Below are 14,692 nucleotides of genomic sequence, written 5' to 3'. Positions count from 1 at the left end.
ATTCTTCCCTTCCCTTCTTTCTTTCTCCCTGACCTTTCAGTGCAATGATTAGTGATTATTTATTTTACTACACAGCATTGGAGAAGGGGGGGGGGAACCCCCAAAGCAACCAACCAACCCCCCCCCTTTCCAAATGTCAGCCAGGCATGGCACACGCTTCTCCGACTTCTGGAGAAATGGCCAGAGGCCACAGCACATGTGGGTATCATAATCCGAGACGGTCTGTTTCTGGGCCATCTTTTGAAGGAGTGTCATGGAACGTACAGCAGCCATTCCCCAGGTACAGCTGGGGGTAAGACGAGGTAGGAGAACTCGAGTGAATCTCCCAAGGCACTGAAATTTGCCTACGTGGCCTGAATTACAGTGGTTGTTGTTCATTTGGGAACAGGCATTTTGAGGGGAGGGAATTCTTGCAGGAGGTGGGAGGTCATCAAACCAGGAATTTGACCTCCTTTTCCCTCGGAGCTTTCTGACAGCACCCATTCTGCCAAGGATATCATAGCAGTTCTGGGGAAGTTGGACGGACAGGAAGAGAAACTTACGAAGGTGGAACATGAAAGAGAGAGAGAGAGAGAGAGAGGTTCTATGAACATGGGCATTTCATTATTTGTCTCTTTTTATGCTTTCTTATGCACGGCCAGTGCTGCCATAGAGGCCAGTCAGGCGGACGCCTAGAGTACCAAGCTAAGAGGGGCACCGAACGCTGCACCCGGAAGTCACCCTCCCACTCCCAGAACCGCTCTGGCCAAGCGAGGGCAGCTTCTGGGCGCACTGTTCCGGAGCTGCCCTTCCGCCCCCCACCCCAGTGTCCCTGGCTTGGCTTCAGCTGGGCGCCCACCCAGCCAAAACTAAGCCGGGACGCTGGGGTGGGGGGTGGGGGGCGGGCGGACGGCTTCACGTTCTGACTTCTGGCACGCGCTGGATGTCAGAACGTGGAGCTGTCCAACCACCCCTCCCCCAGCGTCCCAGCTTGGCTTCAGTTGGGCCTGCCCAGCCAAAGCCAAGCCGGGATGTTGGCGGGGGGGGGGGGGGGAACGGACGGCTCCACCTTCTGACTTCTGGCGCGTGCCGGACGTCAGAACGTGGAGCCGTCCAACCGCCCCTTCCCCACCGCAGTGTCCCGCCCAGCCAAAAGTTAACGCCTGTCTCCGCCTACCTGGGGTGGAGGGGTACGGTAGGGTGGGGGTGGGGGGGTACGCTGGGGGGTGGGGTGAAAGTAGCTCACCTTGCCTAGGGCGCAAAAAAGCCTGGCACCGGCCCTGTTCTTATGCAGCTACAAAATTTGTTTTGTTTAAAATGAGTGTTGGGGAGGTCGCTCAGGGAAGGAGCTCCGGGGGTGGGTGGGTGGGAAATCTGGCTCTCCTGGGGTCCCAATCCATCTTTCTGGTGTTTCACAAAAGACCATGCACCCTTCCCTCAACTCCACCTCCTTTCCTTGTTGGGCTTTTCCCCAGCTTTTGTGCAATTTTCCTATTTTAAAAGATTTAAAGGTTTACTAGCTGTAAGAGCTTTAACCTAATATGGTGGAGGGACTCGCCATATCCCCTGTTTATTTATTTATTACATTTTTATACCGCCCAACAGCCGAAGCTCTCTGGGCAGTTCACATAAGTTAAAACCATAATAAAACAAGCAATAGTCTAAAAACACAAATACAAAAACATATGCTGGGATTATATATATATTTGTTTTTGTATTTGTGGCCCTATGCCTTTTACCTTTGGCCCTTCCTACCCTCAAGAGCGTCTCTGAAACTAAATTTGGTCAGTTAATCAAACCACTTCCTCCAAGCCACACCACCCTTTTCTCCCTGTCCATAATATAGGGATACTAATACTGGCCTACCTTACAGGGCTATTGCGAGCAGTACTGAATGGAAGTATATGAAGTGATTTGAGCATTTCAGCAAAGGGATCAAGTTACAGACGACATGGAATAATGGGCTCCATTTAAAGGAAGCCAGATTCCGACTGAATATCAGGAAAAACGTCCTGGCTGTTAGAGCAGTATGACAATGGAACCAATGACCTAGGGAGGTGGTGGGCTCTCCTACACTAGAAGCTTTCAAGAGGCAGCTGGACAACCATCTGTCAGGGATGCTTTAAGGTGGATTCCTGCATTGAGCAGGGGGTTGGACTCAATGGCCTTGTAGGCCCCTTCCAGCTCAACTATTCTATGTTTCTATGAATATTACACATCATTGTTATAATTATTCATGCTAATAATTAGTGGGACCTGCAAAAGAAATGTGGCAATGTCCTGTCCCTTTTCCCCTCCTCTAAGAGAAGTGCTTCTGTTTAGGGATCTAGCCCGTCTTCCCCAATCCCAGGATAGTAGAAGCTGTATGGGGCTTAAGCAAGTCACTCCTGCCCTCCCTCTGGTTTTCCATGTTTCTTTCCCAGCTGACACACAACATTCTTTGGCTCCTGGAAGACTGTGAGTATTCTCAGTTCACATTGGGCTATTCTTTGTTTTTGGATGGCTTTCTCCGTAAGATGATCATGATAAGTCCCTCCAAGAGCAAAGTCAGGTGATTGAGTGCCCACAGGACAGGAACCAAAACAGAAATCTTGGAATTGTTGTAGATCACAAGCTGAATATGAGCCAACAATGTGATATGGCTGCAAGAAAGGCAAATGCTATTTTGGGTTGCATTAATAGAAGTATAGCTTCCAAATCATGTGAGGTACTGGTTCTTCTCTATTTGGCCCTGGTTAAGCCTCATCTAGAGTATTGTGTCCAGTTCTGGGTTCCACAGTTCAAGAAGGATGCAGACAAGCTGGAGCATGTTCAGAGGAGGGCAACCAGGATGATCAGGGGTCTGGAAATAAAGCCCTATGAAGAGAGACTGAAAGAACTGGGCATGTTTAGCCTGGAGAAGAGGAGATTGAGGGGAGACATGATAGCGCTCTTCAAATACTTAAAAGGTTGTCACACAGAGGAGGGCCAGGATCTCTTCTCGATCCTCCCAGAGTGCAGGACACAGAATAATGGACTCAATTAACTACTATTCTATGATTCTATGATTCTAAGACAGTGAGAATCAAGCGGGAGGTATCAGCACACTCAAGATATGCAGAAATACCCTCAGTACCCTCTGTTTGGGCTCCTGTCGGCACTCGGTCACCTGAGTTTGCTGTTAGAGGGAATTATCATTATCATCATCACGCTAAAAGGGGAGGCCTGAGACAGAGAAGCACAAGAGCGTATTCCTGCACTGAGCGGGGGGTTGGACTCGATGGCCTTATAGGCCCCTTCCAACTCTACTATTCTATGATTCTATGATAAGAGCCTGCTGCTCAATATGCAGTTAATGTTCTGGCAGAACCACACGGAGCAACAGATGTTCCGTAATGTTCTGTAGGACTCCGAAGCGAAATGAACCATTTCCTCTCCTGCAGGGATGTTGAACCTCTTCACAATCAGGACAGCTTGCCAACGCCGGGTAGTCCGTCGCTGACTCTCTATTGTTTCTTATCAATTCTAAAATATAAAATCAGATTAAATACCTTTTGGCCTTTTCTGCAGCGCAAGAAAAAGTATTCTTTTAACTATCTGCTCAAATGCCACCATTTTCACGGAAAATGCTAATGGGATTGTGTAAAGGTTATTCCATTCATTTCAGCCCAGAAGCACGTTGACACAATTGTGATGCCCTTTGTTTGTGCCTCGTTAATGACGCATTTTATCTCCAGGAACCTCAGGTCTTCTATCCTTGCACGGCATGTTGAAACCTCTCAACTTCAAGCACCTCTCTAACTTATCAAGTACTTTTTGAGAAGATGGGCATTAATGGCCGTGGCTAGCAAACACTCCCCCACTGGGCAAAGTTTCTGTTTTCTGAATCACCCGTTTTTATCAGTCCTGTTTGTATAGTCAGCAAGACAAAGGCCAGATCTACACCCTGTGTCATATCACCACGATCCCATCATTATGACGCTTTATCCCTCTTGCACAGTTATACCTCGGAGTGCACACAATGACATCTGTTACGCTATTTTGGATGATAGGGGGGGAAAGCAGGGAGATTACGCTAGAAAAGTGGTATTCAGAATAATGTGCCCCAGCAGTTAACATTGGGTTGTGTACCGCTTTGGATCCGAATTCTGAGCTGAAGCAGGCTGATTCAGACCGAATTGGTCCTGAACCAAAGCAGGTCAGCTCTGGGCTGAATCGGGTCAGATTCTGAAGCACTTCAGAGTGATTTGGACCCCTGCTCCTTACCTTGACCCGCCATGAGCACCCACAGCGTCTTCAAAGGAATCGCCTTTTAAAAATCTTGCTCCAGGTCCAGAGCAGGTTGGATCCGGGCCAAGGTGGACCAAGGCAGATTGAGTTAGATTCAGAAGCTCCAAATCAGCCTCCAAACTGGGTGGGTGGGGGCAGTTCACAGCCCTAGTTATTATTGGTATTAGTTCTGATTGGTACTTCAGTACCAATAAAAAGCACTAACGTAGATCTAGACTAAGTGGAAAGATGGTGCAGAAGAACCCCAACAATTCTTCTGTGGGGCTGAGGCTGTTCTGTGCATCAGAACAGCCTAGCTACAGTGATCCATGCTCTGATAACCTCTCGTTTGGATTACTGCAATGCGTTATACGTGGGGCTGCCTTTGAAAACGGTCCGGAAGCTTCAGCTGGTACAAAACAGGGCAGCCCATTTACTAACAGGGACGGGACGGCGAGATCACATTACGCCAGTCCTTTTACAACTTCATTGGCTGCCAGTCCAGGTCCGGGCCCGATTCAAAGTGCTGGTATTGACATTTAAAGCCCTAAACGGTTTGAGGCCAGGTTATTTGAAGGAACGCCTCCTCCCATATGTACCTGCCCAGACCTTAAGATCATCTACAGGGGCCCTTCTCCGTGAGCCCCTGCCAAAGGAAGTGAGGCAGGTGGCTACTAGGAGGAGGGCCTTCTCCGCTGTGGCACCGCGGTTGTGGAATGAGCTCCCCAGAGAGGTCCGCCTGGCGCCTACACTGTACTCTTTTCGTCGCCAGCTGAAGACCTTTTTATTCTCTCAGTATTTTAACACTTAATTTTAACTTAAATTTAAATTCTAACTCTGTATTTTAATCTTATATCAATTTCTGCTGCGTGGTTTTATCCTGGTTGTGCTTTTTATACCGTATTTTGCATTTGTGCTTTTAACCTGTTGGTTGTTTTATTATGGTTTTAATTTTTGTGAACCGCCCAGAGAGCTTCGGCTATTGGGCGGTATAAAAATGAAATAAATAAACAAACAAATAAATAAATAATAAATAAAATCAGCCATGCATCTGCATCTTTATAGTACAGGTACAACCTTAAATGGGCATAGCACCTATTAGAGCCTACCCCAGGCATGTTGAACCTCTTTCAGCCCAAGGGCCGAATTCAATTTGGGAGACACTCTTGTGCGGCCATATTCCAGTGGTGGGTGGGGTGAAAGAGTACCAGCATATTTTATTTTAAAGCTCTTACTGTCAGCAGCAAAGCCGTAGAAGAGGCAGTTCAGTCTTTTAGATTGGGGGAAAAACTGCAGAAGTTTGGAAGCTACCCAAAGATCAGTGGTTGGGGGAAATAGGCTAGGGACAAGGGCGTATGGACATTGTGGGACCCCAGAAGGCTGGATTTGAACCTCAGGAGGGCCAGACTTAGCCCCTGGGTCTCAAGTTCTGGTAGCAGAGTCTAATCTGAATAATAGTGGCATCCTATGCAAGTTTACAAAGCTAAGCCCCATGTAGTTTGGCCCATAACGAGGATTTGGGAATGTTACGAAATATCTCTGCATATGGAAGAAAGTTCCACAGTGGCACAGCAGTTTCCTTTATAAGTTGGAAATGCAGATCATTAGAAACAGATATATAGTTATATAGTAGAGTGTCCTAGCAAAAGTTGCTTGCATACATATACGATCTCTGTTTGTGGTAAGATTTAATCACTTCCCTGTTTCATCAATTTGACACCAAGGCGCACACATGCACACTCAAAAAGGAATCTCAAGCCAGGATGATCAAAGGGGAGTTAGATTTTTTTAAATTGCCATCTGTGATCTCAGATCTCTGCTTGTGTTTGTTCAAAGCCTGGTTAATAACTTTAGATGATTTCTTGGCTCCTTAGATGTGAGGAGACCTTTAAATTTGAAGATGCCAGTGATGACGCAAGTGTGGCCTTGAAACCTTTCAAAGATGATCTAGGGTTTAGAGAGCCTAAACTCTCTAAACCCCCCTCTCTAGGGTTTAGAGAGGGGGTTGGACTCGATGGCCTTGTAGGCCCCTTCCAACTCTGCTATTCTATGATTCTATGATTCTATGATATTTGGGAATCGGGAGATCTGGCTTCTATTCCCCACTCGGCCATGGAAGCTCAGACATTGGAAAAAACAAAAACAAATCAAAAACAAATCAAAAACAAACAAACCCCAAAAAAACAAAAACAAAGGAGGCTTTTGCTTTAGTTGCAACATCAAGATTTGCAGAGAATTTGTCATAAAAATTGGTTGTAAAAATGTGGTCAGTGGTAATGGAGATAATTTACATTCATGGGAGAATATAAATCAGCATGGAATCTGGTCAAGTTCCATTTTATTAATCTGTTCTTTGTAGTATGTCTGTTCACTTTGATGACGTTTTTATTGTAGAATAAGAACATTTTACAACTTTTCTTCTAGTTTTCATTGTGTGTGGCCTTTAGTTACAACAAGAAATGAATATGAGGATGAGGTGTCATGCTCTCTGGTCTTTGAGGAATCATGAACATGATATCATATTCCCTGGCCTTGATTCCCCCGCCCCCTGGTTCAGAGGAGGACTTATTCAGAGGGGCAGAAGGCTTCATCCAGTAACCCATCATTTGCTACTCCAGGATTTTCAAGACTGGAGGATATGGCTTTACCAAACCACACCCCTCCTATGCAGCCCTCACCACTTCCACACCATAGGAGCTCCTAGCTGCAGAATTAGACAGCAGCCCTTTAAGAAGTAGACAGCTCTTCAGAGGGGGTGGAGTTAACACCTGTTCTAGACCTGCTAGTCTTCAGAAGGCCTCTGCGCATTGCTGCGACAACAGGTCTTCCTGTGTGAGTTCTAGCCAGCATAGATCTGTCCAGGGTCCTGAAAGGCCTGGCCTGCATAGCTGGACTTGACTCTTCCTCAACTTTCTCATCAGTGCAGCTACTTCAGACTGACACCCCTGGGAACCTTGAGCTGGGCTAGAAAGGACAACATCCAGGATAGATGCACAAGTCTCAGGATCTCACCAATTCACCATCTCCAGCCTTTCCCTGTGCTATTGCTCTAGTAGTATCACGATGAAGGTGTCACCACAGCCCATACAAAAAATGTCTATTCCATTAGTGTTGGGATGGATGACAAAACACTTGCCAATCATTGTCAAGGCAGGCTGTTAGATCAGCTAAAAGACGAGTTCAAGCTTCAATTCAAGTTTGGCAGCACTGGCTATTTTTCTCTTTAGGTACCCTAGATGTTGTAGCAGTTAGGGGGTTATCACTTGCAACTGGGAACTCCAGCAAAATGTTGCCCTGTGGAGTGCTTTTGTTCAGGGTTCCAGCCAGCCAACTAGCTGTGCCCTCTTTTAGGAAATTCCATTCCATTTCCCTCTCGCCTAATTTCCAACAGTCAGCCAAAATTCTAGGGTCAGTGAACATGCTCAGTCCTCGCTGGGCTGGATTTGGGGGTTCCCTCTAGTTTCCAGCCCCTAAAGTTTTTCCACAATTTTGCAAATGATTGGGTTCTCCCAAGCCTGATGATTGGGTTCTCCCAAGCCTGGTGGAAACTCTTTCAGTCCAATCCCAAACCAAGTTTGGACCTCACAGCAAGGGTGCAGAAACTCGGGCTTGGGGGCCGGATCTGGCCCTCCAGGCTCCCCCTCATGGCCACACCCCTTTCCCTGGCCCCACCTCCTTTCCTTGACCACTGTTCATTTGGTGGTTTCCCAGGGTCTGTGCTGTTTTGTCCCCTCTCCCATTCTAAAAGGCTGAAATGCCCCTCTTAAGGCTTAGCTACCGGCAGTAAGAGCTTTAAGCTACAATAGGATGGCCTTTTTGGCCGTGGTCAATGCTGGAACATGCCCTTTGAGAATTTCACCTTAAGTGCCTCCTGGGTGCATTTCAAGCAGGGCTAGTGACAGACTATTTTGCGCCCTAGGCAGGTGAGCTGCTTTCACCCACCCACCCCACCCCAGCGTACCTGGGTGCGGGGCGCCATCTCGCCCGCCCCGCCAAAGCGAAGCCAGGACACTGGGGGGGGGGCAGGGGAGTGGCTTCGGAACGGCACGCCCAGTCCAAAGCTGCTCTGGGAGAGAGACTTCCGGGCATGCCATTCCAAAGCTGCCTGCCCCCCCACCCCAGCGTTCTGGCTTCGCTTCGGCTTGGCACCCAGCCAAAGCGAAGCCAGGACGCTGGGGTGGGGGCCGGTGGGCGGGCGGCTTCGGAACGGTGCACCCAGCTGGGAGAGCAACTTCCGGGCACGCCGTTCCGAAGTCCCGTCCCCCCGCATTCTGGCTTCGCTTCGGCTGGGCGTCCACCCAGCTGAAGCAAAGCCAGGACGCTGGAGTGGGGTGTGCGTGTGTGGCTTCGCTTCGGCTGGGTGGGCGCCCAGCCAAAGCGAAGCCAGGATGCTGGGGCGGGCGGGTGGCTTCGGAACGGTGCGCCCAGAAGCCGCCCTCTCAGAGCTGCTGTGGGAGAGTGGCTTCCGGGTACAGCGTTCGGCGCCCCTCTTACCTTGTCGCTCTAGGCGGCCGTCTGAGTGGGCTTTATGGTAGCGCCGGCCCTGATTTCAAGGTGACTAGGAAATTCATATCTGGATGATACAAAGTTGTCTTATCACAGGTTGGACTGGTCCAATATGACCTACTCCTCTGGTGCAGAGCAACTTTCCAGGGTCTCAAGCAGAGAAGGCTTTCCCTCCATTACTTGCCACCTGATCATTTTACCTGGAGATATGGAGGATCGACCCCAAGACCTTCTGCAGGCAAAGGAGGTGCCGCTGCTACCACCGACCTCCGGACGTTCACCTTTGAATCCCAGGAATTGTCACGCGAAACAACACAGTGTGGCGAATTGCAGGTGCATCTCAAATTCCCAGAAGCCTGGGAGGATTGCTGCTTCCCGGGTTAGAGGTACAGTAGCTACAGCAATACGAGACCTGCTGCCATTCCCACAACTGCCACCAGAGGATAGCACCAGCTAATTCTTTCGTCTGGAGTTATAATAACTGCTGAAATCTTCTATCTGGACCCCAGTATTGTCCAGGATTTCAAGACCGTCCCCTAATTATGCATCTCAGCTGTTTTCTCTTGCATGAGCCAAAATACAGTCAAAGGACTCTTCAAATTTCCCACCCAATCCCCGTGTGGATAGCTCTGTCGGAGATTTTAATGCAATGGGTCAGTTACCTAATTTTAGGTGCTGATTTAACAATCATTTGGATTAGGTGGTGTGCGTGTGTGTTGCTGTTTGGATGATAATGTTTATTACTTCACTGGTAAGCTGGCCTTGTTGCATGTGGGGCCCATTCATTTCTGCTGGCTGGGGCCCCAGACGTCTGCCAGGTAGTCCTACCTTGATGGCACCACTGCCCTAACGCAGGCCAAGCACTCACTTCTATGTGCAAAGCAACATAGGGGAGGAGCAGTGAGCAACTGGTTATAACTGAGATGGGGAATTCTTGACAGAACTGCTGTTATTGTTTGCGTTGGGAAAGAGGAGGATAAATAACTCTTTGCCCATGTCTCAGAGCTTGTTTCCCTTCCCCTCCTTATTGCTTTACTATGATTTTAGAATGTAAGCCTATGCAGCAGGGTCTTGCTATTTACTGTTTTACGCTGTACAGCACCATGTACATTGATGGTGCTATATAAATAAATAATAATAATAATAATTGTTGGAGTGAGTTGAAGGAGACACCATTGCTTGCTTCCATCCTTGGGCTATTAGCCACTCCGGGTGTCTGCATGTGATTTCATTGGGACCATGGCAGTCGTGGGGGAGGCTTTCCATATGCTGGGATCCTGACTCCTTGGCTGATTGTGTCTTGTTTGTTTTGGTAAAACAAAACAAAAAACAAAGGTTGAACTACAGGTCGCTTTCTGCCTTTGAGTACAGGTGTCCCCCCTCTCCCCCAAATTATCACCATGGACCCTTTGATCCAGATTGGGACCCTAGCATGGAGGTTGGGGGCTTTAACCCTTTGCTCCCCAGTGAGGTCCCAATCCAAATCACCTCCAGTGCTTCAAAATTTACATTGCCCCCCCCCAAACTTCCATTTGAGCAGGACTTTTTTTTTCTTGAAATGCAAATTGTAGGCACCCCCCCATCTGAATCAGTACCACAATTGGGGTTGGGGGTAGAGTTTAAACCCCCCTATCAAGGGCATGATGTGGAGAACGCGAACAGGGTGGACTTTCCCTCCTCCCACTGCCCAAACACTAATTTGGGCTCACCTGAAGAAACTGGGCAAACGAGATGTTGGGCCAGAAAGCCGTATTCCTGCAACCCGGCACTGTTGGACTGCAACTCCCCCCCCCAATGCTGCATGGCGAAGATGGGAGTTGCAGTCCAACACATCTGGCAGGTGCCGGGTTGGGAGAAGCTGGCCTACATCACGGGGTGGGCAGGAAGTAGATCTCCAGATGTTTTGGACCCCCCTGGAATTATTATTATTATTATTATTATTTATTTATATAGCACCATCAATGTACATGGTGCTGTACAGAGTAAAACAGTAAATAGCAAGACTCTGCCGCATAGGCTTACAATCTAATAAAATCATAGTAAAACAATAAGGAGGGGAAGAGAATGCAAACAGGTACAGGGTAGGGTAAGCAGGCACAGGGTAGGGAAAATTGCTGGGAGATGAAGTCCCAAACTTCTGGAGCCCCATTTTCTGCCCCCCTCTGGCCTAGACGGAACTGTGATCTGACGGCGGGCCCGTTCTTATATACTCCTCCTCGAGGGGGCGCCCTGCTGCCTCCCTGCAGCGCCTAGCAGCCCTGGCCCCGGCCGCCTTCCTCGCCTGCCAGGCTCCTCCTCCTCCTCCTCCCCACCTGCCCTAGACGGCGGGGCGGGGCTGCCTTGCGCGGGAGACCCCCGACGGCCGGGCTGGGAGAGCGCCGGCCCTGGCCCGCCCGCTCTCCCTGATTGACAGCCCCATGTGCGGCTGACTATAAATAGCGGGGGTCGCGGCCCGCCCTGGGTGATTGACGGCTGCGGCGCTGCGTTGAGCTGCCCCGAAGTGAGCGGACGGACGGACGGACTAGGAGCCGCCCGGGACCTCCGCGAGCGCCCCCCCCCTGACTTTTCCGGGCCGGGAGAGCCGAGCGCGCCGCTTCTGCGCTGCCGGGCAGATGATGGGCTCCAGGCGGAGGCCTCTGGGCCGCTCCTACTCGGGCAACGGACCTTACACGGCGCCCAGCCCCGGGCAGGGCAGCGACGGCGAGGACAACGGGCCCTTGGTGGAGAACCGGCCCGAAAGGCGCAGCTACTTGCTTAGCGTGCGCCCGGAGAACAGGTAGGCGCCGTCGGGGCACGGGGGGAAAGGCAAGCTGCGGGGGGGAGGGAGGGAGGCAGGGAGCGCTGGGAATCCCAGGCTGGGGAGAGGGGGTGGGGGATTGGGGAGGGGGAGGAACGGTCCGCCCCGATCTCCCCTAGCTCCGCCGGGGCGCCTCCGAGCCCACCGCGGGGCTGAAGAAGCGTGCGCCCCGTCGCGGCGCGCCTCTCCCCGGCCGCTTCGCTTGTTCTCCAGCCCCCCGGGTCGTCGGGCGTTGAACGCGGCCGGGATTTGGAACGCGGCCCTTGATTGGCAGAAGATCGGGCGGCGGGCCCGAGGGAGGACTCCGTCGAAGGCCGGGGGCGGAGGGGTGGAGGGTGGGGCGGCTCTGGCTTAGTTCGAGGGCTTTAAAGGCGGCGCAGGCAAAGTGCAGGAGGTGAGGCCTGCGAACAGCCACGGGACGGAAAATGGAGCCTCCCTGTTCAGGAGCAGTTTGCCTTAAGAGTACCCGGCGCTGGGGACATAAAACTGGGCAGGGCTGTTTCCCTCCTGTTCTGTCTGTGGGCTTCCCGACCACCTCTGCTTGGCCAGTGTTGCAAAGACAATGCTGAACCAGATAGAACTTTGTTCTGATCCAGCTGTGCTCACACTTTTATCTTCTTAAGAAGCTCTGAACTGCAGGGATGTCCCTGAACTATTTAGATCTAGCAAGCCTTTCTCCTGGAACTGTTTTTTTTATTATTGTTGTTATTATTATTATTATTGTATGAAATTAAATTTCTATTTTCTGTCTGTTTATCTGCCTGTATTCCAGGGCTTGTTCATGGCCCTGGACATAGGAAATATTCCTATAGCTGCCTCCCCCAACCTGGATGTGCTTGGACTACTCATCCCATCATTCCCAGCCCTGTGCTGTCTGGGGACAATGGGGATTGTGCTCCAAGCACATCCAGAGAGTGCCAGGCTGGAGAAGGTTGTCCTTAAAGGAACAGGATTACGTTGGACTGTGTTCTGAATGCCTTGGCCTTTCGTTCCTCAGCAGCCGCGATACAACTCCGCACAAATTGGGGATTTTGCAGGAGGAGATGAAGGAGAAAGAGAACAGCTCAGAGATCATGGGAGCCCCAGGCTAGAGGACTCTGGCTCCACTCGCTGGGCAGTGTTTTGGAAAAAGTCCAGGAACGGGTGACACAGAGAACTTTCCTGGCCTATGTTTGAAGGGACGAACTTGCCTATTGGATGGAGGAGGATGCAATAGTTGATTATAGTCATTTCCTAGAGAGATCTGTTTGTTCCTGTGGCTGGGAAGACAGTTACAGCTTGCAGGCGAGGAGGCTGGAATCTGGCCCTCTGCGGCTGGGCCTTGAGGGATTCCAGGAAGAGATTATTTGTGCTGCCAGGTGGACAGATGGGGGAAAGCCGCCCAGACAAGCTGAGGCTTGTAGAGACAGATACGATGACCTTGTTTGCAGGTCTGAATTGCTGTTGTCCCAGCTGCCTCGAAGCCATTAGATCTGGGGCAGCGCCAGAGGTTCTTGGGTGCACCAGTGAAAGGCTGGTTTAGACGTTGCCGTTTCTTCCCGCTTGTACAAGGAGCCCTAGTTTATTATTTATTTTTTGCATTTAGTTATCCCCACTTCTACACGAGCGAAATGCCACGTGTGAGGCAGCCGGCTGCCGTCGTGGGCTGCTGGCCACGTTTGCAACCGCGGAGGCTGTTTTTGAGACTCCGAAGACCTGGAATTTGGCCCGTTGAACTTCTGAGTCAACAGGCGTTGGGATTGTGTGCCGTTGCTTGGAACACTTTGGCATGCAAAGCACAGGCTTTACCACTGAGCCACAGACCTTGGGACAGGTGATATATCTCAGCCTGGACTATTTCACAGAATTGTGGAAAGGTTTGGGGAGACTGTCCTGAGGAAGTTTTGCCAGTTCTCAGATGCACCAGCTGTGTGACTCCCTGTAAAGCGGTTGACACCTTTTCTGTATTGTTTTGAACTGGAGACATGCATGCGCAAAGACATGGGCTGGGGAGCATGGGCCTGTTCCGGCCCCTGGTCACACGACAACTCCCGTGTGTTTTGCATTCTTTGATGTTATTTGAGCCTAGGGTTTGAATCCTGCTTCTCAAACGTTATGGAAAAGCGCTGCCCTGCGAAAACACATTCCCGTCGTTTCGGTAATGCGGTCTCCCCTCAGCCTGGCACCCTCTGGATGTCTTGCATCATGGCTTCCATCTTCCCCAGCCACTATGGCTCAGGAGGATGGGAGTTGTGGCCCAAGTCCCCTGGAGAGTGCCGGGTTGGCTTAGGCTGCTGTAATGCATTAGCAGCCTTGTGATAGCTTAGCTGCAGGCCAAAGCAATTGCACCATCGTCCAGGAGCATTTTCCAGGCGTGTGCCTTAAATCACCTCTGATGTTCCTTCTCTCTCTGTCTCTCTGACTAATAATTCTTAATGTGGAAGACAGACGCTTGTAATGGAGGTGAGCATTCTGGCTGGCGTAGTGTTCTTTTTTTAAAAAACAACAACAACATTTGCATTACAAACAGATTGACGGAGACCCACTTTAAGCACCATCATGTGCAATGGGTGACTCGCCAGGGTTGTGCAGAATTTCTCTTGCGTCAACCCCCTGGCTCACAGCCCACCCGCTGTCCCTCCCTCCCTCTCTCCACGAGGCTGCTGTCAGGGTTTCTGTCTCTGGCTAGTCCTCCTTGCAAGGCTGGGAATGGTGCATGCAAGTGGTCCGTTCTGTACGGATCACAGAGACAGGGCTTAAGAACCAGAAACTGTAGCTGGGCACAAACAGCATCTTCGAAAGTCGTGAGCCGTGCTGCAGCAGCACAGCGGCAACACCGGGGGTTTATTGTTGGGCGCAATTTAAAGTGGAGGAGCGCCTGGAGGGGAAAGGGTCCTGTACCCTCCCCCCGTCATCTCTGCCTTTGCTCCTGAACTTATTATTATTATTATTATTAATAATATTTATTTGTACTCCACCTTTTTCCCAGTATTGGAACTCAAGGCGGCTTTACAAAATCAAAGCATATAGAGTTAAAACATATGAATAGAAATATACAAAAGGCCTGCTGGAACAAAAACGGGTTTGCCTACCTCCGGAAGCATAGCAACGAAGGAGCCAGTTTAGCTTCCCTGGGGAGGGAGTTCAAGAGCCCTGGAGCAGCCACCGAGAAGGCCCTCTCCC

General features: G+C 50.3%; 1 protein-coding gene across 1 annotated transcript in view; it reads left to right on the top strand.

The window, feature by feature from the left end:
* The first annotated feature begins 11,244 nt into the window (after nt 1-11,244).
* Nucleotides 11,245-14,692, top strand: part of ALPK3 (alpha kinase 3) — a 48,156-nt gene continuing 44,708 nt past the window's right edge. The window contains exon 1 of the mRNA XM_063142276.1: nt 11,245-11,509. Coding sequence (XP_062998346.1) covers nt 11,346-11,509 — 164 coding nt within the window. The 5' untranslated portion in view covers nt 11,245-11,345. The remainder of the gene's footprint in view (nt 11,510-14,692) is intronic.

Source organism: Elgaria multicarinata, chromosome 16, assembly GCF_023053635.1.
Source record: "Elgaria multicarinata webbii isolate HBS135686 ecotype San Diego chromosome 16, rElgMul1.1.pri, whole genome shotgun sequence".
NCBI lineage: Eukaryota > Metazoa > Chordata > Lepidosauria > Squamata > Anguidae > Elgaria > Elgaria multicarinata.
The sequence above is the reverse complement of the archived record's forward strand: the minus strand, read 5'-3'. Positions and strand labels throughout refer to the sequence as shown.